This window comes from Episyrphus balteatus, chromosome 3, assembly GCF_945859705.1.
Source record: "Episyrphus balteatus chromosome 3, idEpiBalt1.1, whole genome shotgun sequence".
Lineage (NCBI taxonomy): Eukaryota > Metazoa > Arthropoda > Insecta > Diptera > Syrphidae > Episyrphus > Episyrphus balteatus.
The window spans coordinates 76945061-76971638 of NC_079136.1; the positions used below are offsets into that span (position 1 = coordinate 76945061).

The 26578-nt window shown below is 30.3% G+C and overlaps 1 protein-coding gene across 10 annotated transcripts in view; it reads right to left on the reverse strand.

Moving 5' to 3' along the window:
* Positions 1-26578, reverse strand: part of LOC129916434 (dystrophin, isoforms A/C/F/G/H) — a 105651-nt gene that overhangs the window by 64683 nt on the left and 14390 nt on the right. For 8 of the 10 annotated variants that reach the window (XM_055996394.1, XM_055996393.1, XM_055996401.1 and 5 more), the window contains exons 3-17: positions 22908-26528; positions 22689-22841; positions 19854-20015; positions 19662-19790; positions 19425-19601; positions 18851-19353; positions 18709-18793; positions 14405-15322; positions 14052-14311; positions 13696-13860; positions 13423-13630; positions 11334-11429; positions 11163-11271; positions 6380-6534; positions 6205-6310 (exon numbers count right to left, since the gene is read on the reverse strand). In XM_055996394.1, the coding sequence (XP_055852369.1) occupies positions 6205-6310; positions 6380-6534; positions 11163-11271; positions 11334-11429; positions 13423-13630; positions 13696-13860; positions 14052-14311; positions 14405-15322; positions 18709-18793; positions 18851-19353; positions 19425-19601; positions 19662-19790; positions 19854-20015; positions 22689-22841; positions 22908-26528 (6847 nt within the window). The remainder of the gene's footprint in view (positions 1-6204; positions 6311-6379; positions 6535-11162; positions 11272-11333; positions 11430-13422; positions 13631-13695; positions 13861-14051; positions 14312-14404; positions 15323-18708; positions 18794-18850; positions 19354-19424; positions 19602-19661; positions 19791-19853; positions 20016-22688; positions 22842-22907; positions 26529-26578) is intronic. The other 2 variants (XM_055996402.1, XM_055996403.1) reach the window with 1 other exon arrangement.

A 26578-nucleotide genomic window follows, 5' to 3' on the forward strand; every position in this document is an offset into this window, starting at 1 on the left:
CTTCGGGGCCGTTTGCATTATTATTTTGCAACATTTTTGTTTTTAAGGTTTTTGGATAATACTTTTCTTCTATTTAATTTTTAAAAAATTGTGCCTATGATTAAAATACCTATACACTTTTGTATAGACACTTAATTATAACGATATGTTTTTTATTAGTATTTTGATATGATGCAAAAATGATATATAGCAATTATTTTTGATAACTATTACCGAGTTACTAGAGTAGAAATTTTGTATATTCCTTCTTCTTCTTCTTCTTTAAGTTTTTTTCCGCATTTCGACATCCAAGTTTATTTTTTGTTTCTTCTTGTTTTCAGGATACATTCACCCTATTTGCCGGAATGTGCTACAACGACGACGACACGGTTTGAGCATGCGATAGTAAAATATTGTGGTGAAGGGGTGGGTGTATAGCGAATGAAAAATTATGTTTAGGTTTGCTTAAAAACTCGAACAATTCTGGGATTAAAATTTTATGAATATAATCGACTATAGAAACAATTCAAAAGATTGACGAGAATACGTATAAAAGTGTACTTTAAGTTCATTTTACTTTACTGCATTTTTCGCTGTTTAAGTTTTCATTTTTCGTATGAAGTAAAGGGTTGGGCAAGGAAGAATATATTTTATTCTTTACTCTGTATGAAGTTGAGATTTTTTTGAAAAATACTTTTCAACACATTTATCTCAAGTTTATTTCATAAATATATTATGATTGCCAATTTTAATGATATTTATATGAAAAGTCCTAGATTAGATAGATTTGGAGATTAAATAGAATCTATTCCATTTCATTGATTTCTTTCCTTTTTAGATACATTTTGGTTTGAATGTAAATTTATTCTTTGAATTGTTTTGTTACATAAGATTTTTTTAAATTTGAAAACCACCTTAATTTTTATATTTAAGTATTTTTCTTTTCTTTTTTTTTTAATTCACAACCGAAAATCCGAATGTAAAACAATCGAATGCTTGTTTAAGAAAAAAACTTCTTCTTCCTAGACTGCAGCACAGCACACTTGCACAGATAGAAAAAAGTTCAACCATGAAGCGTTTATACAGTATTCTGGTCGGAAGAGACATTCCATAAGCCAGAGAACTTCAAAATAAAAGCTTTTATAAGTCTCGCTCCTGATGTACTCTGGTATCAAAGCAAGTATTGCTTTATTTTATACCACCCCTGGTTCATTTGGCGCATGTCAAATGATGGTGTAAATAATAAGCGATTGATAAGAATTTGTCAAAACCAAAAAGCAGTGTATACTTGCATTTATAAATCGGAGAGAGATTTTAATACACACCTGAAGATAAGATTTGGGGTATGAAGGTGGAACAAGAATACTATTCCTGGACAAATGTTTCTGTCTCTGTTTGCATTTATATTTTTTCATTCATTTTCCGTTTTTTCTTCCTGTGAAGGGGGTGCAATATAAATGTATCGTATTTTAGAAAGAGAGAATTCATTTGAATGGGATATAAAGAAAAAGGGTGACAAAATAATGTTAAATGAAAACATTACTAGCATTGAATTTGTATGAACAAAAAAAAAAAAACAAAGGAAAACAATGAGAGGGTGAACATTTTTACCTTTGTTTTTACCTTCATAAATGTAGTATTGGACTCGTAAGAAAATTCAATTTTAATGGTAACAACAAATTCAAACTTTATAATTATTTGAATTTTACCAAATAAACACAATTAAACTTATAATTCGTAGACAATTCGAATAATCTAAGAGCTAGATTGAAAACTCGGCGTAATTCACACATTTGCTCCTTAATTTTGTTTAGATTTTGCAAACTTTTTATTTAAAAATTGTAAATTTAAATAAAATGCACAAGTGTTGTTATAGTAAAAGTTGTCTTCAATGTTAAAGTTTCTTATAGCAAAAGAAAAAAATTTGATTTGATTAAGGGCAAATTTTTCAATAGTCAGATAAACCTCAGTTAGAGCTTATTCCTAGGAATAAAAGTTTTTTTTACATTGACATTTTTTTTCAATTTTTTTTATACAGGGTGTCCCAAAAGTAATGGATCAAACGAAATACGTTGATTGGGGAACTTAAAGGCTCTCAGAATTTGGTAACTTGTTCATCCCAAATCCTTACGGTTTTCAATTTAATGCAATTCTTGTGAAATTTCGAAAAATCCCTACTTGGCAACAGTATTTTGCTTCCTGCGCCCATTATTGATTTTTGTTTTTTTGAATTCTTTTACGAAAACATTGCCAAATAATTAGGAACAATTTATTAATCAAAATATTTTTTATTCCATACGCCATTTCGCTGCAAATAAACTAACAGTTTCAAGTTTTATAAAAAATCTATTTCTAACTTTTATTTGAGAGCAACACCGCAAAAAAAATTTGTACGGTGTGAGAATGGTTTATTGTTTTAAAAAGTTGCCCTGTTATTGTGGTTTTCAAAAAAGTATAAAAGTTTCAAAAGTTGCAGTTAGATCGCAAAATATTACAATTTTAATTCAACAAAACAGAAGAAAAAACAACCAAAAATAAACACATTTTCTCGAACTGTTATTTGTTTATTTTTCTTTGAACAAAAGCCTCTATTTTTGTTCGTATTTTTGCTCTGAAAAACCCTGTTTTGTTGAATTAAAATTGTAATATTTTGCGATCTAACTGTAACTTTGGAATCTTTAATACTTTTTTGAAAACCACAATAACAGGGCAACTTTTTAAAATAATAAACCATTTTCACACCGTACAAATTTTTTTTGTGGTGTTGCTCTCAAATAAAAGTTAGAAATAGATTTTTTATAAAACTTGAAACTGTTAGTTAATTTGCAGCGAAATGGCGTATGGAATACAAAATATTTTGATTATTTAATTGTTCCTAATTATTTAGCAATGTTTTCGTAAAAGAATTAAAAAAAAAACAAAAATCAATAATGGGCGCAGGAAGCAGAATACTGTTGCCAAGTAGGGATTTTTCGAAATTTCACAAGAATTGCATTAAATCGAAAACCGTAAGGATTTGGGATGAACAAGTTACCAAATTCTGAGAGCCTTTTAGTAGGCCAATCAGCATATTTCGTTTGATCCATTACTTTTGGGACACCCTGTATAAAAAAATGAAAAATGTATCAAAAAATAATTTGGTATGCTATTCTAAAGAAATTTTTATTCAACACAAAAATAAATTTTCCAAAAAGTCTATCAATCCATTTTCTAAAAATTGAGTTTTTAATAGTAAACAAAAATTTTTTTGGCATTTTAATATTACGACTACTTCGTTTCTGCATTAAGATTTTCGTTGAAATCGGTTAAGTCGTTTATGAGAAAGTCGGAAATAAAAAAGCGGGTCCATGGCAGGTACCGTTAATAAAGGTACAAAAATACTTCTGTTTTTATTTTAAAAGTACGACTTTATCTGCCACAGTACAGGTATTTTTTTATCAATATCGTCAGAGTCGTTTTTAAGAAAAATTACATTTTCCATTTTAGTGACATGGCAAGCAATGTTAATTACTTACTTTTACGTGAACAAGATTTCACTCGGAAAAATTCAATTTCACTTTTCGCCTATTGTGAGTTCAGGGCGAAAAGTTGTTCACTTTCGGACATCTCTCTGTATTTTCAACTTTTTTTTCTGGTAATATTTGACAGCTCTTCACTCACTTAAATTTTGGTGCCCAACAAGAAACTAGTTTAGCGGAATATGTAAATTCCCTTCGGGTGAAACTCATGATAGCTTTTTAAATTCAGGGCAAACAAAAATATTTCGGGCGAAAAACATTACACGTGAAACTTACGATAGGGCTGATTGATTTCTTTCAAGCAGCTTTAGTTTTTAGAAAAGAACACAATTCCAAAAACCCACAATCCTGAAAACCGAAAATAATGAGAGGCCGAAATCCCGAAAATAAAACAGTAACAACACTACTGAAACACAAATAGAACTTTAAATCACGAAACGGAACTATACAGTAATATTGTTTTTTTAACGCCTTTACTTGTTATCTTTAGCCTTACGATTATTCTTCTGCAATCGAAATACCGAAAAATTATATAAAATTAAAAATTTGCGCAATTTTTCGGGATCCCATTTGGTTTTTCGGAATTCTAGGTTTACGGGGTTTTTGGTTTTCCGGATTTTCGGGACTTTGACTTCTTCGGGATTACAGTTTGACTCTAACCCCTAGTTTTGGAAACATTTAATTTTTCCATTTGGGGGCCTGTTCATAGGTACTATGAATAATTTTAAAACTAGAGTTGCTAGAGAAAAACTAATGTTGTGTTCGGAATCAGCGCTCTCCATCTAGTCATAAATGATTAATAACGTTCTGGAAAATTTTTGTACGTTGGACAGTGCTATTAATTTATGTAAAGAAACTTAAAAGAATTATCAAACTGTTTTAAAAAATCTAATTTGAAAAAAAAAAAAAAATTATTTGTCAGAGGTTTTGGGTTCACATTCAGCCACCAATACGTAGACAATTGTATAGGTAGTTCTTCCTTTGTATGGGATAATGGAAATTTTACACCATTTACATTTTGTCCGTGTTTTTTTACAACACCATCTATATCATATATAAATATAAAAAATTTACTATTCCAATGACCGAGGAAACATCTCCAGTTAAAAATGAAGAAAATAAAATCAGAAATCTTTCAACACTACCTTGAGATTTATATTATAAAAAAGCCACTTAATACTAAATTTTTTCTCAATTTTTCTTCGTTGTTTTATTAGTTATTCTGCTATTTTCAAAAAAAAACGAATCCAACAAGTTCATAAAAATCATATAAGTCATACCAGCAATTCTGAGTTGCAAATGATAAAATTAAAAAGACTTCATTTTATATGTACAAATATACATAACATATACATATATCACACCTCCAAAGCAAGAAAGATTACAGTTCCTTGCAATATAACAAATACCTACTTAATGAAAACTAATTAAGACACTAAGGGCCATTTGCTTAAACGAAACTTTAATGTTTAAGTAAAGCATAAACTCTTATTCTCTATTTTTTCCTCTGCGTAAACTGTCACATAAGGTTTTATGTAGACTTTAAATCCTTAAGTCTCGTTTCAGCAAACGGCTCTAAGGGGGAGATGCGTCTTTGCTTCCTTCGTTCCGTTCTAATAAATCGTGATTTAAACATTGAGATGCGTTTTTCTTAGAATCAACATTTTGCACTTGGACCAGGGCCCCATTTCATGAAACTATTATTCTAATAATAAAACCGTTCAAAAACTCAACAGATGGCGCTCATATCTGCTAAAGATAAATCGAGTATACTGAACGATAAGCCCTATCTAATATTCGATTATAATCGACGTTTATTGATCAAATACATGTTCTTTTAGTAGAATTACAGTTCGGATAAGATATTCCATTAACAAAACAAATATTTTGATACCTTCTTAACATTAATACGCCTAACAAAAATTAACTTTTAATGTTTTTTTTTTGTTTATTTTTTTATTGAACAATTTGACTCTAGTTTTCACTCTACCCTCATATTTATATTACTATACAAAATAAACAATTTAAATTTTTCATATAACTTTTTTCTTAAACTGTACATAAAAAATGTTGAAATAGCATTTTTTTTCAACTGTACAACGGACGGTAATGGGTTTTAAAACATAGTTTTCTGGCAAAAAAACTTTTCCTTAGTTAAGCTTCGATTCTCTTCAAATTTTATTTTAAGAAGTTTAATAATTTCAGTAAACAAAATGTTTACTTCCGGTTTCCTTTCTACACAAAAATCGATTTCCGATTTAGAATTAAAAAGAACTTCTAATTTGTCATATTATATTCGATTTTTGGCATAATTTTGTTACCACTTCATTTAATCTATCAAAATTTCCCAAAAAAAATCCTAACCCACAGCTTAACAAAATTCAAAAGCCAAAAAATCAACCATAGGCTTCACACTAGTGATCCACCTGTAGAGATCGCGCCTCCCTATTTTCTATTGTTCCATTTCTGAGGCCAACTGAATGCTGGTGTTTTTCATTTGGTTGTACTAGAAGTTTTTAGGCCTACAATCCTTCTGAATCAGGAGGTACTACTCCAAATATGAACAAATTTGAAGACCCATGACTTTTTTCTTTGTCCGCTTGACGTGAAATACCCCATCTCTATCAACTAAGCGATTCAATTCAGAAACAACTTTTTTCGTTCACAGTTACGGAACTCAGCAATATACAATATACATAGTACGTACCTTTTTCCTGTAACTGCTGCCGTTTAAGGTCACCTTTTAGAATCTCTGCTGTGTGAACCAATTCATTTAATTGTGGTTTTTTCATGTCAAGTTCACGTAAAACTTTCTAAAAATTTCAAATAAATATTATTAGTACATAATGAATAGTTTTTATCTTTATAATAAAATTACATACATTTTGTTTTTCTATAGCAGTGCGTATTGCATCAATATCATCTACACTAACGCTTTGCATTTTAACGATATTCTGTTCTAGTGTGAGCCAATCGGATATTTGAAGAATTGACTTATCAAATCCTCCTGCTAAACCAAGTGTGTTTTTAAGTTTATCTGAAAAATAAAACAACAACAAAAATAAATAAAAATGTATTTTAGTAGAATACACCTAAAAATTTCATATACACTATAAATGAGGTTTCAAAACTATCGTTAAGCCACCACAAAGTGAAATCGTTTCAGGACAATGGCCTATAAATTGTTTTCTTTTTTTTTTATAGAACAATTTAAAATCTATTGTTGCTATCCCCGTGAAAATTTTCTCTTGTTGTATTGGTTTCAACTAGCTATAACGAAATGTGTTTGCTAGACTGCATTATACTGATATAGTTTTCCATTAAATAGGTCACTCATACTAGATTTTGGGATAAGTATCTTTGGTTTGATTAGACAAACCATACCTAGCTATGTATAATTTTATATTCTTTTTTCTGTAGAAATGCAGTTAGATGCAACGAAAATATGGCTTAAGTGGGAGACGTTGAATGCAGAAAAACGAAAAAAAAAAGGAAAAAAGGAAACAAGTCATAGCGTCGTTATCACCCCCTATTTTGTTTATGTTAAAGGATGAGTTGTTTTTGCACATCGACTGTTATAATATTTGCGTACACGAAAAAATTCATAAAAGTGAATAAATTGTACATAAATTCTTTTCAGATAAAATGTTTATTTAAAAATGTATACACTCTTTATTTAAGCACTAGCTAACTATTTTCACTTTTCGAATAGCTACCTTAAAAAAAAGTATGAAAATGTTTTCAATTTTACACAGTTTTTGTTTAGTAAAAAAAATATGAAGATACCATATAGCTTGAATTATAAGACAGAAATGTCCCCACAGGATTTGTCACGATTTTATCAACCAGCGAGGTCATTGAATGTACAATAGCATGTGGAAGATGCTCATTCTATGAATGAGAATTTCTGCAACATAAGTGGATAGCTTAAAGGAGCTTTTTCACAACAACATTGTCTAGCAACATTTTTAAGTTGAATAAGTATTTTTTTCTACTCCAACGTTTGATTTATCAATTCAAAATCAAAATTCAAATAATAAGTTTTTAAATTAAATGAAAAGAAAAGAACGCCAAAAATTGGTATTGGTAAACATTTGTATTTGTTTAAAGGAGACACCTACTTTAGGGTTTTTTATGGTGTTTGAGAAAAAATTAAAATTTTAATAAAAATTGTCGTTTAACGACTTCTTCTAATTTAAGCAAAAATATGTGCTTTTGTGATAAAAGCATACAACTTACATTGCTATACGCCACTAACTAGTGTTTCGTTCAAAAAAACGTTGGGTGCTACTGGTATAAAGTTGAAATTATTTAAAAAATATTTAAACACAAGCAAGAAAATTTCCGAATTCGGTGAAATTTGGAACATAGTGAAATTTGAAAAAAAAAAAAAAAAACAATATTGAAATCATTATTAGAATGGTTATATTTTAATCAATAATAAAAAAAAAATTACCTTTGCAGCAGATGTGTTGAATAATATTTCTATATTTATGAACGTTTCAACTTTTCTAAAAACGGAGGAAAAATAGCAAAAAGCTTCAACTTATTATGTTACATCGGGAAATATGAATCTAAGACATTTGTAAGTAATCACAAGGCGAATATAGTCAAAAAATTTTCAAAAACTGGTCACATTATATGAAATTTGTTGAATTCATTAAAATACATAGATCTAAAATAACTACTTTACCAATTTATTCTTCATGGTTACGCAGTGGAAGAGTTAAGCAGTTGTCAATATCTAATTATATCCTAAATATGAAATTAATTATTCAAAAAAAAAAAAAAACAACAAATGTTGACACTGTAAAAATTTTTAGCATAAAAACTGTGTATAAGAATAAAAATAATAAAAATGTCATCTAAACAAATACGGTAACTCAGTGGTCACGCAATAAACACTTAACCCTTTCAGTGAATTTGAAGCTATTATTTGTCAAGCTTATTCTCCCTGATCAACGGCTATCATTTGTTACAATGAGTGCAACTACATGAAAGGTAGGGGAGAGTGGGGCAGTTTTGAACACGGGGCACATTTGAACACTGCATATAAAATTTTAGTATATCAATCTTTTTTAGAAGTATTTCGATATTTGAACCCGTCAACACGATATCCATAAATGTCAACGACTTTCCATCGTTATCTCGGCTGACTTTCAGATTTATAGGTGGAAGGTTATTTTTATAGTGGTTTTGCATTATTTCAGTTTTTTAGTTGTAAGAGTTTAAAAAAAAATTGGTACGTGATTTCAAAACGCAATACAGTTTTTGTTAATGGTTAATGAATTTTAAACTAATTGACGGTGAATTTTTGAATGAATATATTATTGTTAAATATTTATTCAACATTTTATGTCGTTGACACAGTGGGGGCAGTTTTGAACAAGTGTGTTGGGGCAGTTTTGAACATGTTCAAAACCGCCCCGAGCAGTTTGTATCAGACATTTTAAGGACACTTGAATGTATTTTATTTAATAAATCGTAATGTTCTTATAAAAAAAAATAATGAAACTTGCATTTGTGGGCAAAATTAAAGAAAAAATGGGAATATGTACAACATAATTGAAGATTTAAAAAAATTCCTGAATTCTTCAAGTTCTGCTAGACTGTTCTCGATGAGAACTCGATTATATACCGCTTAAGCGTTATAGAAATTAAAGTCAAGCTACCTACACCAATTAATGTTCCGGTACATGAAGAACATCCGCTTTGTCAACATTTTGATTTAATGTCTAGAAATATATCCATATATGTATATTGAAAATAAATCTATTTTACTCTGAGAAGCATAAATGGAATGAATACCATTTTTCTAAGATACATTTTAAATTAATTTTTCTTGGTTTTTGTTTTTCTTTTGAACTTATAAATGTGATAAACTGTTAACTATAGTTAAAATTTTAATGTTATTTTGTCTGAGTTTTTATTATTTGTTGGTTAATTGAATATGATATAATAATCAATTTGGAGTTTTTGTATGTTCTTATTAAAAAACTAAAAAAAAGTTAAGTATTATTTATTCATTACAACGAAAATAATACTGATGTTCAAAACTGCCCCTTTCATGTTCAAAACTGCCCCATACATGGGGCACTTTTGAACATAAGATCTAATATTGGTTTAAAATTAAAATTAAATATAAATAATATGCTAAAATAACCAGATATAATTTAAAATCGAAGTTCAATATCACTGCTTCATATAAGTAAACTTAACAGATCAATAAATCGAATAAATATCTTTCTAGCAGTTGCGAAAGCAAAAAGTGTTCAAAACTGCCCCACTCTCCCCTACATGAAATTAAACTAAACTAACTTTAAGTTTGTTTTCACAAACGTAGGTGACGCTGGTTAACTAAGATTTTATTAATTTTTGGGGACATAATATACATAAAATTTCATTTTTAAAGATTGAAAATTTTTGTTCAATGGACTTTGATCGTTTTGTACCCCTTCATAGTCAAAACCAAACTATTGCATGTCAAATTTGTCATTACTGAAAATACCATGATAAAATTTTATTTTAAGAAATATTTAAATCAAATATTTTTTTAAGTGAAAATATTCTATAACCACATATCGTCGGCACAACGCCAAAACCGCGAATCTGCATTTCTGTACATTTTGACTTTAATGTGTCATTTTACTTGTTATCGGTCCCTCTATTCACTGCGTCAATCCCAATCCTCCGTCTGTTGCCTAGAAGCCTAAAACATCATTTCTTGTTGCACGAGTTTCCATAAGATTGCATGTGTTTCCAAAACTTTGAAGCCGTTTTTCTCAAAACTACAATTTTGCAGATTCGTGGTTTTGGCTTTGTGCCCACGATATGATCATTTTTGTTTGTTTCACTAGCTTAAAATTGGAAAGTAAAAATTCAATGATGCATTTCAATGATAGCTATAACTGGGCCCTGAACAACGAAATAAAAATATCATCAAATTTTACACTACCTTAATATAACTTTGCATTATTCAAATTGATATTATTTCTAGATCTACAGTTTTTTTGAGGAAATCACCACCATTTCGGGGAAGGTTCATCTAGTACTACTTTTGGTGTTTGGCGGTTAATTGAAGAATACATTTTTGTATGCTCTGCGCATTAATGAACCGATAAATGTTAGCTATACCGAACATTTGAGCATGAAATTTTTATTTTTATAAAACAAAGTTGATTTTTTTTTTAATTCGAACCTCGAAATTTCCCAATAGATGATTTTGACCCATACATACTTTCCTGGTCTAATAAATGAAATTGAATAAAAAATTAATACAAAAACAATAAACTTATTGATAACCATGGTTGTATTAAAAACAGTTTTTATAAAGTTCATTGGTGGTTACTAAACAAGAACCTACAATTCAAAATATTTTGCTGTAATATGTTAAGATGTCTTTTATTTTTCTTTCAATGGCATATTTTCAAACAATATTCTAAAAACTTTAAACATCCACTGGATCTTTTTTTACATCCGTGGTACCCCACGTATTTTTGCCTTGCTTATGAACAAGTAATTTGTGAATAATTCTATGTGTAAACTGTATACGTCACTGTTATTATTCGGTTAAGTGAATGCGATAAAAACGCGCGGTACAATCGTACAATGCCATGTGCACCAGGCCTAACAAACAAGAAGAAAAAAAAGTTTGTTTAAACTTACCTCCATTTTCATTGGATCCCGACACATTCTTTACATCCATTGATCCTTTTTTAAGCAAAAGTATTGAGTCTTCAACACTACTTGAATGATCCATGAGGCATGCTTTTGTCTAAAACACATTTTTTGTTATTAAATTAGAAAAATAAAGTAATTTGATTTAAAATTATTTACTTTTTCTACCTGATCCATCATTCTGCGGGTGGTTTTCGATGGTTGCTGAACTTTCTCTAATGTGTTTTTTACAAATTTCAAGTCATCACGACGATCCTATAACAAAAGGTACAGAATTTATTATTTCTATAAAAGAAACAATTAGAATTATCTTTGTCTAATTGAAAATTATCTTGAATTTTTTCAAGATTATTTAAATTTATTATTATATACGTAACAACAATGTTTTCAAAACACACAACACTATTATACTTTTGAAAAATTAAATTTAGATTTTCTTTGATATTTTGGATATTCTTGTTTGGGTGGGTTTGTTTACAAAATACAAACTGATGGCATTTTTCATCAGATCAGCAGGGATGAAAACGTCGAATCGAAAATGGTAAGGAAAGTTCCAAAGTAGATTTTTCGAAAAGTGAAGCAGATTATAAAATAAAAGTATTTATTTCATTTACTTAGAAGGAAAATAACGATTTTCACAGTAACTAGTACATTTTTTATTTAGTAGTTACTAGTTCTGTTCTCATTCAACAAGAATTTTAATTCATATAATAATATAAATACCTTACAACCTAAAAATCTTCTTCATTTGATTCGACGCTGTTATGATCTAGATGTCGGGGGGTCATAACTTTCTCATAGATAGAACAAAAAATAAAAAAAAAAAGTAGATCTACATACTAAATATGTAGTACATTATCTTCTCTGTCCCAATGAAGTTGTGCGTTTTTATTTTTAGAAAATCGGTCAGAGGTGGATGCACACATATATTATTGATTTGTACTTCAAAACTCTGAATGAATGGAAAACAAAAAAAGAACTATTATAAGTTTTTCTGCATTATGATTTTCTGTTGGTTAAGTTTAAATTTATTTTATTTTCGAAGAAAAATTTATAGAATTAAAAGATTACAGATTATTATGAATTTGTACATGCACATTCCACACAAAATACATCGATTTTTAAAAATGTTAAATGTAGAAATTTTGTAATATCAACGTAAAAAAATTAATGTGTTTCAAGAAAAGGTCGACCAATCTACCATGTGTATTAGGGTGTGTCAAATTATTATTCTTTTTTTTTTTTAATTCGGGGTTGTAAAAGTTAAAATATGTTGTCAATTATTGGTGTCGTTTTATTTACACTATTTATAACTCAAGAACGGTTCAACCGATTTGGCTAAAAATGGTGTTGGGGATGTAGCTGAGAGCAAAGAGACGGATGTAGGATACTTTTAATTTAATTTCTGTAGGACGTGACTGATATGGAATATCAATTTTTTTTAGCTTTTTGGTACATTCCTCTTGAATCACCCTGTATATTAAACGGTTACATCTCGAGCAAGAAATCTGCCGTCAGCTTTCGGTCTAAAAATGAAATTTCCTTTCTTTCCCGTTTATACTGATAATATTTATTGGACAGAATGTAAGATAAGATGAGACAACATCAGCAATCTTTCGAACAGAAGCTAGGCCTTGATGAAATGAATGAGTGATTGAAAGCAGAATATTTTTATAATCGGATGTCGACTTTTAAATTCAAAGTTTTAATCAAAACAAACATTTCGATGACGCCGCACCTTCGTCGGTCGATTTGTGTGCGTTTTCGGTTTTGCGTAATTTTTATGGAATTCTTTGAAAAAAATACACGTATTGCACTCAACACAATTTTTGTTCAAAGCAATTGCAATAAAACTGCATGTATTTTTTTTTTATTAACTAACGAAAAACTATCGATTTTATCGAGTCTTCACGTAAATCAACCAAATTTTTTTAAATTTATACGAAGATACATATTTCTCCTAAAAATAGTTTTCAATTTTAATTAGTTGTTACAATAAAAAACATCGGAATTTAAAAAAAAATTGTATTTCATAACGTTGAATCAAAAAATTGTCTACATCTCTGCATGCTGATTTCCCATTTGTCAGCGAATACCTACACTGTTACGTTCTCTATTACTGAAAAAACAAGGCAGTTTTTCTTTTGAAAATAAAAATATTTTATGAACTCTACTTCAGAATGTAAAAAATACACCAAACCAGGAGCTCATAAGAAGCTACGTGCCTTACCCAAACCCATCAACTTACACTTATTTCCAAACATCTTTTTTCCAAATCTTCCAGTGATGACCGATTAAATGGTTTTTCTATCAAATCACTTGTTCTTTTTAGCCCTTTGTGCACTAACTCCTTAACGTCAATACCTTTCATACTTTCTGATGAGTTATTAAAATCTGGTTTCTCGTTGGTTCGAAAGTTTAGCTTGTCCTGAGATTCTTCTAGAGAATTTAGAGGCCTTTTCAATAAACAAAAAAAAATAGTATAGAATTGGCATGTTTATACTTTGGTGGATTAACTTACTTCGCTCTTTGCACTTCTTTAAAGTTTTCTCTTAAAATTTGTTGTGTTCTCATAATTTCAGAAAGACTTCCTTGTTTCCCATGTGTCTCTAGGGCAAGTGAATCGCCTTGCGAAATGAGTGCAGCTGCATCCGGAGCAATTGACATTTTTAAATGTTCAATAGCACTATGAAAATAATTATATACATACAATTATTAATTCTTATACAAAAACTAGGAATAATAGAACTTTCACATGTAGATTCATTGATCTGTTTATTTTTTTTTTTTAATTTTAAAGCCGCAATTCCATTTGAAAAAGTGGAAATACTTAAATAATTTTGATGACTTTTCAATTCTTCATACAATTGTACTTACATTTCACCATCAGTGCATGATTGAATTTTTTGTTTTGTCAATTCCAGCTTTTTGATCATATATTTAGCCGTCTTATCGAATGCCTGAATCCTTTGATCCAATGAATTTGAATGACCATATTTTGGTATAATTGCCATTTCATTATTCGAAGACATTAATTTTCCCATAAATTCATCTTCTTCCATTGATGATGATGATGATGGAAGCATTTTACTCAACATTTCATTCGGTTTTTTTGTTGAAGATGTTTCCATGCGATTCTATAAAATAAAACATTAAATTAACTTTGTCTTTATAAGGCAATTTTGATAAACACAAATTTATTTCAATGAAAATATAAATCTATGTATTACCATATCACTATCCGAATCAATTTGTGGTGTCATTTCGAAAAAAAATCTTGGTATGTCCTTTTCTTCGAAAAACACAAGTGCTTCTTGGTCAGAAGTCAGTTCTTTACTATCACGCTCCGACAATCTAAACAACTCTCGCTTATTTTGAAGAAATTGACGATTTCTTTTTGGTTTTCTTGGTAGATGCGTATCGTCTTCAGTTTCTTCCTCGGAATCTCTTAAAATATCTCTTTCATTTTCGATACGCTTTCGTTTTTCTTCGAACGAAATTCTTTGTTTTTCGACTTTTAAAATTGGAGAAGTTGGATTAGTAGTTCGCATTTCAACGCATTGTTCTTCAAAATTTCTTTTCTTGTCTTCTTCCACGCGAATGGAAGAATCGGAATCTTCGGAAAGATCAACAATTTGTACCATTTCTACATATTCTGGAACAAACGGATCAACACTTTCAAGGATATTTACAGTGTCAACAATTTCTCCGACACTTGGCTCAGTTATATCATTGGCAATGTCAATATTTTGAACAGACATTTTATGATCACGAATATTCTTTTCAATTACTTCGACCACTGCAACCGATGATGGCGACTCAGATTTCTTATTACTATTTGGATTTTGGTCATCGCACTGGGTTTTATTTTTTCGATTTTTAGAAATTTCAGAAAACAAGGAACTCGATTCAGCTAATCTAAATGTCTGAGGTGGCAACAGGTCTGGGAGAATTTTCGTATCAGTATTATTATATTGAACAACTTCTGGTGATGTTTGTTCATTCGTTTGGATATTGGTTCTTTCATTTGTCGATGGAGTTCGTGCTCGTCTCTGACGGACTGTATCACTGACAATTACAATTTCGGTATCATTTTCGTTTGTCTGAGAATCGTTTGTAGGTAATCGTTTAAACCTTGCAAGAGCTTCCTGTGGCGGCAAAATCAGATTTTTTTTATCTTAGAATCCCAAAATTTATAAAAGGGCGATTAACAAAGAATAAGCGTTATGATAGTGAGTTCTTTCAAATAAGCACAAAGAGTGCTTTATTTTATAATACAATGACATGTGCACAAATAAAGCGTGATATATTTATATAAACTTTGGCCGATCATTTAAAGCCCCATATCCAGGATAACAATCTTATACTATTTTTTTTTTTTAATTTCCAGATAGCTTGTGTTTTCCGAATAAATCAATATTTTATTTAACCTTAGAATGTTAAAAATAAATTTAACGAGAAAAGGAGCAAAATAGTGTCTATATGTCCTCATACCATTTTTTAATTTTTAATAACACCAGAAATATTTTCGGTTTTAAATACTGTTAAATAGGAACTAGTCAAAATATTTATAATAAAAGGATTAAAAACAATGAACTACAACATATATTTAAGCAAAATATAGTAAATAAAAAACATTTGCAATCATCCACACAAAAACTTGTATATACAAAAGGAATGCTATAATGAATGAAATTGAAATCGAAGTAAATATACCGTTGCGTGCAGGTAGTACAGAAATGAACTATTGGCTTACGGTCAAAGGAACGAGCATTGGGCTCTCAGATGAAAAATTAAACGTTATCTGCTATGTTTTCTGTACAAGATTACAGAAATTTCATCAAATGTACACTCGCTTCATATTCAGCTATGACATAGAGAATATTATGATACATGTCTTGGCGCAGCGTTAGTCGTATCAAACAAATTAATGGTAACATGGACAAATTTTAATATTGCAGCAGTGTAACGTTGCAGCACAAACACATTTTGATTAATTTCAGTTTGAATGAAAACCTGTTGCAGCGTTGCAATACAAAAATGAGCTTGGAAATATCTTCAAATAAGAAGTAACGGATGTGACGTAAGAAAGTCACACCCGTTACATTTTATTTGAAGATAGTCTCAGACAGCACAGTAGTTAGAATACTTTTAATGTTAGAAACAATGAAACAAATTAATATACTAAGGCCCAATTTATTGACTCTCCATTAAACTTAAATCGCCATTAAAAAAAGGGAATTTTAAAATTAAAAACCAATTTCGTTTAATTCAGTCTCTTTTAAGGATTTTTTTGAAGTTTGGCATCATTAACTAATTGAGCATTAAATTTAAAAGTAGTTTTAGTTAAAACACCAAATTCGACCTTTTAAGAGGGATTTTTAGAGCTAATGGAGGTTTTAAACAGAATTTCTATTTATTCACTCTCCATTAGTGTCAAATGTCATTTCATTTATTTTTTTTATTTGAATTATTATTTTATTTGAAAAATGTCAAATGAGCTAAAGAATTATTAAAAAAACATCACAATTATGAAAAAAGTCCAGACTAGAATTTTTTGTAGGTATAACCACATGCATTTGTACCATAAAAAAGAACAAAATTCAAAGAAATCAATGCATTTCTTGTCTACTTCGCACAGATAATACTAGATCTACTAGATTATATTCTCCACTTCAAAACTAATCATTTTTGAGATGCTGCATAATACATACATAACATACATAACATTGCAATTGAAGCCATGAGAAGAAGAGATATAAAGCTTACTTCTAAACCAATGACACGAGATGAATGCCGATAACACTTAAATTTAAGTTGTTATTTGACACCGATGTAAAAAATTAAAAATTTCACTTAACTCCTTCTTCTTCTCATGGTTTCAATTGTAGGTTGTAGCAATCTTTGGTTACCCCTGGTATATCGTTAATCTCTTGCATTTTCTGGCGTTTTCAGCTGCAAAATACTTACGGGTCATAGTTTTTTGGTTTTTCTTCCAATTCAAATCTATTTGATTTGACAAAATTGTAGCTTTTGACAGATTATTTTTCAAACAAAATAAAAAATCCCTAGGATATTTTTAACAGAGTTTTAAATTTAAAGTTTCCATTAAAAGTAAGGACTTTAACTAAAGAAGAGTGAATTAAATGAATTTTTAATGATGTATACTTAAAGGCGACAATAGTTTAACGAGGCCGTTAACTAAAGCGATAAATTTCAAAATTTAATGGAGGCTCAATAAATTGGCCCTAAGTGTTAGCGTAGTAAAATACTTAATTTAGTGAATAGGCAAATAAATAAGAGCGAAAAACATACAAAAATATGCCTATATGCTCTCATGGAATTACCCATAAATAAGTACATAAAAAATGCCCAATAAAAATTAGTTTGGGCTTTTGATTCTTTATTGGCTTTCGTTTTAGATTTCGGCTCATTTATAGCATGCAGCTCTTTTATTTAAAAATATTTTTTTTATCTGAATGACATATTCCAGGATTCGCAGAATTTGGGTTCGTTCAGTTTTTGAAGTTCGCCAAGCGGCGAACGAAAATCAAGTCGTTTTCCGTTTTTGTGTAAAATTCTCTGATTTTTCTGGCAAATGGAAGATGGACTCTGTTTTATTGTGTTCGAAATCTGTTAACATAAAACACTTTGCAAAAAAAAAAAAAAAACAACAACAACAAATGTGAAACAGAGGACTGTGTGAGTCTATTAATTAAAATATTCAAATGTTGAAACTAGACCAATTCTAAGTCAGTTTATTTAAAAAAAGTACTATGTATTTCAAACATAAGTACTTTATTGTAATCAAAAATAAGTCTCAATAAATCTTAATTTGAATTTTGAATCTTGAGACAAATTCAGATTCAGATTCCAAACACAGATAAGTAATATCTGTATTCTTAATCTTAAATTTTGATTAATATTGAATTAAAAAAATAAAAATAGTTTTTCAATAATTGGTTTACAACAGATATCTCCAATTTATGGGTCATACAAGATATAAAAGTGTGGAATTATTTTGGGCCAATATGTTGTACTTTTGAACTACAAAAAAGAAAGTTGGACCTAATCCAGCTATTTTTATTTGCATTACGCATTTCCGGATTTAAAAGAAGGGTCAAATAATATTTTAATTTTTTACTTGATCATTTATATTTACCAAAGAGAGGAAATAACCTACTATTGTAACTGATTTTTCATTAACGTAACTTGCACGCTATACATTAACTTTTTATTTATTTAAGTTGCAATTTGAAGAGAGAACATCTCTGAAAACTGAAAATGTTATGGGATTGAACAAAACAAAAATTAAGGCAGTAGTGCAAAATAAAAAATGGTTTATGTATTGCGGATATTTTTGATAATGAATATTCAAAAATTCAAATGACAGCTGTACCCTTTCCAAAACTGCACTGAATATTTAAATTATTGTTGAAAAAAAACATATACACAAACATTTAAATGCAGACAACACAATGATATGTACAAAAATAGTTTAATAAACTTTATAATTGATAAAAAACAAACTTACTTCAATTATATTAGTAACTTGTCGGTGTAAGTCCTCAACTTCAGGACCAGATACATTCATTTCCTTTAAATCATTTTGCATTTCTCTAAAATTAAAAATTCGAATAAATTTCAAGTTTGTTTCAATTAAATGAAGCCCTTACTTTAAAGAATCAACGCAAATATTATCAAGATTTTGCAATGTAGATTTCATTTCTGTAAGCCTACTCATGGTATCAGCATTCAACAGTTTTAAGTATTCTTCATTAAGATAATCGATTTTGTGTCTCACATCCTCGAGATATATTTGATCACAAGATTTCTTGTATTCATTATAAATCTCTTCGCATTTTTGTAAAATTCCTTCTAAAAATTGGAATTTCTTTTTCTTTTCTGTAATTTCTTGAGCTGATTCGATGTTTCGTAAAGTGTTTGCTGCAATTTTGAAGCATTCGTTAAGCTGGCGAGATAGTTTTAAAAGACCCTCAAGAAATAGTTTCGATTGAGTGACATTTTCGCCAAGAGCATTGTAGAGATGTTTAAGGGCATCAATTCTTTGAGTAAGTTGTTTTGGAGATTTTGTAAATTTGTCTTCACAAACTTTTCGTCCAGTTTTGATTGTATTCTCTATATCTCCTTTTATTTCAGAGAGTGTACGGTAAATTTTCTAAAAAAAAAAAAAAAAAATTTGTTTATGTTTTTATTTTATAAGATCTTAACGTTATTAATAATATTTACCAAGCAGTTTTGATACTGGGATTGTACTGTTGACGGACCTGCAGTGGCAACATCTAAGACTAAAGTTGAACGTTCAACATTTCGTAATTCAGCAACTGCTCGACTTAAACGAGATTCATAAGCTGGCTGCGGAGCTGTACACTTTCTTAATTTAGTCTGACATGATTTGAAACGAGCCTGTGATAAAAAAATATATATTTTATCTTGTACGAATAGTTAACAGGTTGATTCTATTACCTCAAGTAAATTGAATTGATCTTGCAGCCGATTGGCTGCTTCCATTTTTTTGTTTTTTGTATGAGTTGCAATTAATTCTCGCACTTCTTTAAGGTTTTCTTCGTTTTTGTCAAACTCTTTTATAAGACGCTTTGAAAAGAAAATTTAAGATTGATAAAACCTACGATTTTTGTAAAAATGCAACAAGAGTACCTGAAAATCTTCTGGTAAATCTTCTATAGTGACATCATTTTCTAGATGTTCACTAAGGATTTCATCTACTCTGGTTAGCCAACACTCAACTTGTATAACACACTTTTCAGATTTTTCAGCTTCGGAAACTTCACGTTCTAACAACTCAGTTCGTTGCTTTGCCTGCAATTAATAATAAATAAATTAATAATTAATAAATTGATAAAAATTTACTAAGGAATTTTCAAACTTAAAATATTTATGTTTACGAGAAAATTTAACTAAAATTTAAACTATAACTTAAGACATGAGCTTACATACATTCATGAAAAAAATGTGAAAATCTTCATTATTTTTCGGAAGACACAAAGAATAAATTAACATTTTTAGTACATCTTATTCTTCAATTATTAGCAAAAGTTCCGCCCAGAATCGGTTTAACATTTTCAAGTGATAATCTATTTGGATGGGAGCCCAAACCCTTGGAAAAAGATTCTTAGGTGAATCAATGGATTTTAGGGAAACTTTTGCTAATTACACACGACGCGACAATAAAATCATTTCTGCTGCCAATCAACCTGAGAGTCTGTTTAAAATCATCTATCAGCGTTTCTTTTGTTTCTGTTTTAAATAAAGTTAAAGTTGCATGCAGTTTAATTAACGCCTTCTGGAAAATAATTATTTTACAACAATTACGTTGGTAATCGCGTCTAGCAAACCATTATTTAGTGACACCTGACAGGCTTTAAATAGGAAATAAGGACTGCTGACTTTTTTGTCATAACTCTATGTATTATTTTTTCACTTCTTTAAGAGCAACCTTTTAGTAATTGCACACGCTGATCTGTGCCTATGCTCCATCCGAAGAAAGATGACCAAGGAAGCATCCTACGGTATACTTAGAGGAGGCGTATGATTATTGCCACAAGCACGTCAAGATTATTCTTGGTGATTTAAACGCCAAAATCGGAAAAGAGGCCATCAACGAGGAGCTGATTTCCAAAACCAGCTATCGGAAAAAAATCGGAAAATGAGATATGCATGTCATTTTTTAGGTCTTTTCAACGCGCGTCTGATTCAATCAAAAATAATTTTCTAAATAGCACACAGAGATAGTTATTCAATGTCAAAAAACGACTTTATTTCCAAAACAGCCTATTGAACACCAAATGTTTTTTCCAAAATGGCCTATGCAAAATGTTCTTTCCAATAAGGCCTCTTCAGTATAAAAAATATCAATTTGGCGTATGATAAAATCTCACATTACGATGATATATTTATTTTGAAAACTTTAATTTTATTAAAATTTCGTAAAGAATAAATTTGTAGAAGATTATTTTGCTCTATATCTTCTGTATTACGAAGTAAAGGTTTTTGGCATTTTACTCAAAACTACCTTCAGGTCAGATAGCTGGTTTTGGAAATCACCTCCTCAACTGTCAAAAATCATAGCCTGTACGAAAACACATCCGGCAACGGATTTTGAAGTGTTGGAAATATCATAATTTCAAGCACTCGATTTCTACATCTCAATATACCAAAGGGGGCTTGGCGGTCTCCAGATTATCAAACCGTGAACTAAATTGATCACGTTACGATTGACGCAAGGCATCCCTCCAAAGTCTTGGATGTCCAATGATCCGAGGAGCCAAAACTGACTCGGATCACTACCTTGTCGTTTCTAAACTTCGGTTGCGAATAACCATGGTACCAAAACAAAGACCGGCTACTGTAGGAAAGTTTGGCATCAAAAGCGTCGGATACCGCCAGAAATTTAGGTGTCACCGCACCGTCTCTCATAATCTCTAAGAGGACCCAATGTAGAAGGCCAGTGGATACACTGTTTTAATAGCCTTTAATGTTGCAAGTTAAATACAAAAAGTTTAAAGGTTTAGCAATTTTCTACTATTCCGTATAGCTTTTCTGTAAATTCGGAGATTTGTCATATAATATACACGAAGATCAGACGTTAGGTTTGATTACAATTGAACGGTTTATTGGTCAAAATGCAATATATTTTTGGATATTTAGCTTTTATAGAAAAATGATGAGTATGCTAGGTTTCTGTCCAATAAACACATCTTTATAAACCCTAGATTCTTTCAAAACTGAAAATAAGTTCAGTGGTTATATAGACTTTATATAAAAGAAATGGACTTTAGAGTTGCTTCCCTATTCATATTAGGTCCGACATTTTTTAAACGTTTCAATTGAATTGAGATGTACAATTTGAAGACGACCGCAAAGTTCGACTAGACTAGAGAATTAAATGGAAGGAAATAATATACAGGATGTTCCAAAAGAATTGGTCCAAACGAAATATGCTGAAAATCAACATAAAGGTCTCAAAATTTGGAAACTTGTTCATTCCAAATCTTTCCGGTTTTCGTAATAATTCAAAAAGCCCTACTTTGAAATAGTATTTTGCCTCTCCTGTCCATATTATAACCATTTTTGTCTGCACTAGAAGTTGAAAAATGGAATATGGTCAATTCTTCCCGCAAAAAGGACAATTATTTTGCACAATTAAAACGTTATCAAATTTCAAAATAAATGAACATACTAAAAATCAGGGGTTGAATTACAGCATACGATTACGATCATACGTTAACGTTTTGATTATTGCTGTCCCTATTTAATCAGTAGAAACAAATAGAGACGTATAGCGTCCATACGTTAACGTATGATCGAAATCGTATGCCGTAATTCGACCCCAGAATTATTATCTCATTCGGGTAGGTCTTTATTATTTTTGGAGAGAAACAACTTTAGAAAAAAAAAATGTACCCACTTCTAAACAAAATGTACCCACTTCTAAACAAAATTTAGTTTTAACAAAAAATGTGAATTTCATACCTTTTGTTGCAGTCGGCTCCAACGTGAAACAATGGAATCCACTTCTTCTTTAACATCATTAGCCATAAACTCATGATCTATTAAATCGGCACCAATTTCTTGAATTTTTTCAAGCCAATCATCTGAATGATTCCGCAAGTTGTTTTCTAAATCCTAATAAATATAAATAGATTGTATTATGTAGATATACTCTTTCAAAAATATATTTAATTTACTCACATCCAATTCTTCAATTATTTCCTCTGCATCTGCATTCTCAGGAGTTTGTCCAATTTTCTTTTCCAATTTATCCAAATATCCTGTTTCCGAAACTATTAACTTCTTAAATTCACCCAACTGACTTGAGATATGCTCAAGAAGTGCTGTACTTTTGTAAACCAATGAAGTAACTTCTGTCCATCTTGCATTTAAACGAGTGAATTTCATTGCCAAATTTGCATATTTTGAATCGGATCCTTTTTGAGCCGGAAATAGCTCATCAATTTGCAACAATATATCTCCACCGTTCTCATTCAAATCCCGAAAATTAATTGTTTCTCGCTCACATGTTTCTTTAAGAATTTGATATTTCGACTTGATTTGGAATAGTTCATTTGAATTGGCTATTTCTGAAATTTTATTTTTAGGAGTATTCATTTCTAAATCATTTAACCATAGATCAGTATGATGAATTCTTTGTAGAATTTCTTCAATTCTCGTAATAATTTGATGTCTCCTCTTACAATTTTTCTGATACAAATCAAGAACTTTATTATACAAATCATTCAAGTTGGCTATTTCTAAAATAATACTTTCTCTAAAACTGTCTTCTGCATCTTTAATAAGAATTTCACTAAAATTCTTTGCACTAATGACATCAATTTCAGTTTTTCGCAACTCCATTGCATATCGGTCGTAGGAATCACCATCTTCACCATCTCTAGCCATAAGACTCTCTCCAAGCTGACAAACATCATCTCTCTCTAAGCTTTCTTTAAGTTCTTTAAGCATAGATGAAATTGTTTGATATTCAACTCGAAAATGATTAAGGTTTTCAATAAATGTATTTTGTTTAATAATTCGTTCGTTAAGTTGATTCGGAATCTTTAACCAAGTTTCTTCAAAATTAGTGCTCATAGAATTTTCATCTTTTCGATGAATATATTCAAAAACTTGATGAAGATCCTTAGCAATTTCTTTAAGCTTATTAAGTTCACTGAGATTTGTATTCATTTTATCTAAATCAGACATAATTGCTTGTGCATTTTCAACTTCATCAGCAAATTCTTGAAGTTCTCTGATTTTATCAGCAGTACTTTCAACATGTCCACCTCTTTCCTCAATCAAAGCTGAAATTGCTCTTTTCATATCCTCCCAGCTTTCATAGAATAATTGAAAATCTTTTTTCCATTCAATAAAGTTTTCATCTAGTGCAAATGTTGTTTTTTGAGACATCGATATTTCCGATGACAATGAATCCATATCTCTTAAACGATTCTCCAAATCACTTTTGCTAGCAGTTTTCGAATGTTGTTTGTACCAATCTCTAGAATCAGCTAAAACAAGTTTAAATCCAGTTAAACTGTTATAGAATTTCTCTTTTTGATACAGTTCTTCATTGGCAGAGAGGATATTCTGTACATTGGAAATGAGCGAATCTAATCTATTGCTAATGTTGTCAACATTTTTCGCCTCTTGTTTAAGATTTTGACTGTGATTTTCATTGCGACAAACTTGCAAGAGTTCTTGAAGTTCAGTGTGAGAAATTTTCTTGTTTTGTAATTCTTTTTCAATAGCATGTAAATGATCCATTTGATAACGAATACTACGACGTTGTAAACTGGTAATTTTTTCTTCACAATTATCTAGGAAACTAAAAGTTTCCAGAATTTTTCCTTCTAAAATGTGTAGATTTTTTTCATCATTAACTTTTCGTTTTCGATTAATTTGTAATGTTGATTCATTGTTTGTTTCTTCTTCTTCTTCTACATCGGAACCTTTTTCTTTCTCTAAACTGTCATCATCTCCAAATTTGATTATAGTTTGAAAGTCAGTCCATCCTTCAGGTTTCTGCACGTGAGAGTCCTCAGTATTCAAAGAGAACTGGAATCCCATTGATTCAATACGATTAGATTGTACTTCAAGAATTTGACGTAATGCATCTAAACGGTCCTCAATATTTTCCAACTGTTGTAAAACATCACTGCTACTTTCATCATCTTCATGCATAGGCGATTGAATCATCTGTCTCAAATCTATTAAATATCTCTCTAGTTCTAATAAATCCTGTTCGCAGTATTTCAAGTCATTCATACGATTAGTTACACTTCCCAATTCACAAAGTTCTTTCCCTTCCATAGTTTTTAAATCTTTTTCTCTTGCATCGATCCATTTATATATGACCTTGTATTGATGAAGTTTTTCACTTTGCATTTCACTCCACTTAACCACATGCGACCATCGTTCTCCTAACGCCGACAGCTTATCTTCCAAGTCATTAAAATTCCCAGACTCATCATTTACAATTACTACCATATTACTCACACTGTCTACTAAACATTGCTGAGATCTTAAATCATCTTTCAGCATAGCCAAATCTGTAATCTGACGTTCGACCTCTTTCAGTCCTGGGCCGATATTTGACATGTGAGATATTCTATCTTCGGCACTAGTTAAAAAACTTCGCAATTTCTCAATTTGCTGTTTTTGAAATTGTGCCAAACGATAGTGAATTCTTGATTGTACATCTAAAGCTCGTAGACGTAGCGTTTCCCAACGTTCATTTAGTAAAACCATTTGCTGACGAATTTCATGCTGATCATCTAATGTTAATCCAGCTGTTTTTTGAGCTTCATGTATAAGATTCGAACCTTCTTCTAAAGCTTCTCCTACATACTGCTGGTGTTCGATAAGTTTTAGCATAAAATTTTCATTTTCATGAAAATGAGCTTTTGCCGTTTGGAAATCTTCAGGTTCTGGAAGTTCTTTTGAAAGCATTTCTTCATCTTCAAGGAGCAATCCTAAAACAGTTTCCAAAGCTACCTGATATGTTGTTATTTCAATGGAAGCATTTGTTGCTGTTGAAAGAGTTGAGAGTGGACGCGAATTATTATCAAATCTCAAAAAATCCATAGATAAACCTGGTTCGGAATGTGTTGTGGCTGAATTTTTATTTAAATTGAACACTTCACTAGCTTCTTCAGAAGCTTCTAATGGAATATCATCAAGATCAGTAACGTTGCCAACATGTATGTTTTCTAAAGACACATTTGCATGAGCTTCTTTAGCAGTTTCATCAAATATAAACACTTGACCAGTGCTATCACATCGTTGCATGGATTTTTTCGATTCCATAGCATGATACAAACACATAACATACATTTGTATCGACTTATTATCGGGCTTATTTGTGTGCACATCTTCAGGATCAAGAAGTTGTTCAATGTTAAAGTATTTAAAAGCTAATTCGAAAGCTGTCTTAAGTCTTGCCAATGGGTGTTTTTCAAAAACCCTACTAAGATCGAGTTCGGGTAGATTAGCATCAATAATATATAAAAATGCTCTACCATCGGACCAACTGGATGAAAAATCATTGATGAATAATCCATGAGGTTCTGTGAATTGACGTGCCCATGCTAATAAGGATTTTTCAACTCCATTGCTAGAATGAGATTTAACAATACTACGGCCATTGAATTCAAGTGCAATAAGCCAAATAAGACCAAGTGTTAATTTTGGATTGCCAGCTGCAATATCATCACTTGATATATTAACTAATTTGACACCATGTTCTTGAATGACTTGAAGAACTTTATTCAAATTGTTGATGTGATGAACACGCATTCGTCCTTTTTCAGGTTTCTTAAAAGAAAAAAACAGAGTTTTATAAAAAAAAAATTAATACAAATTAC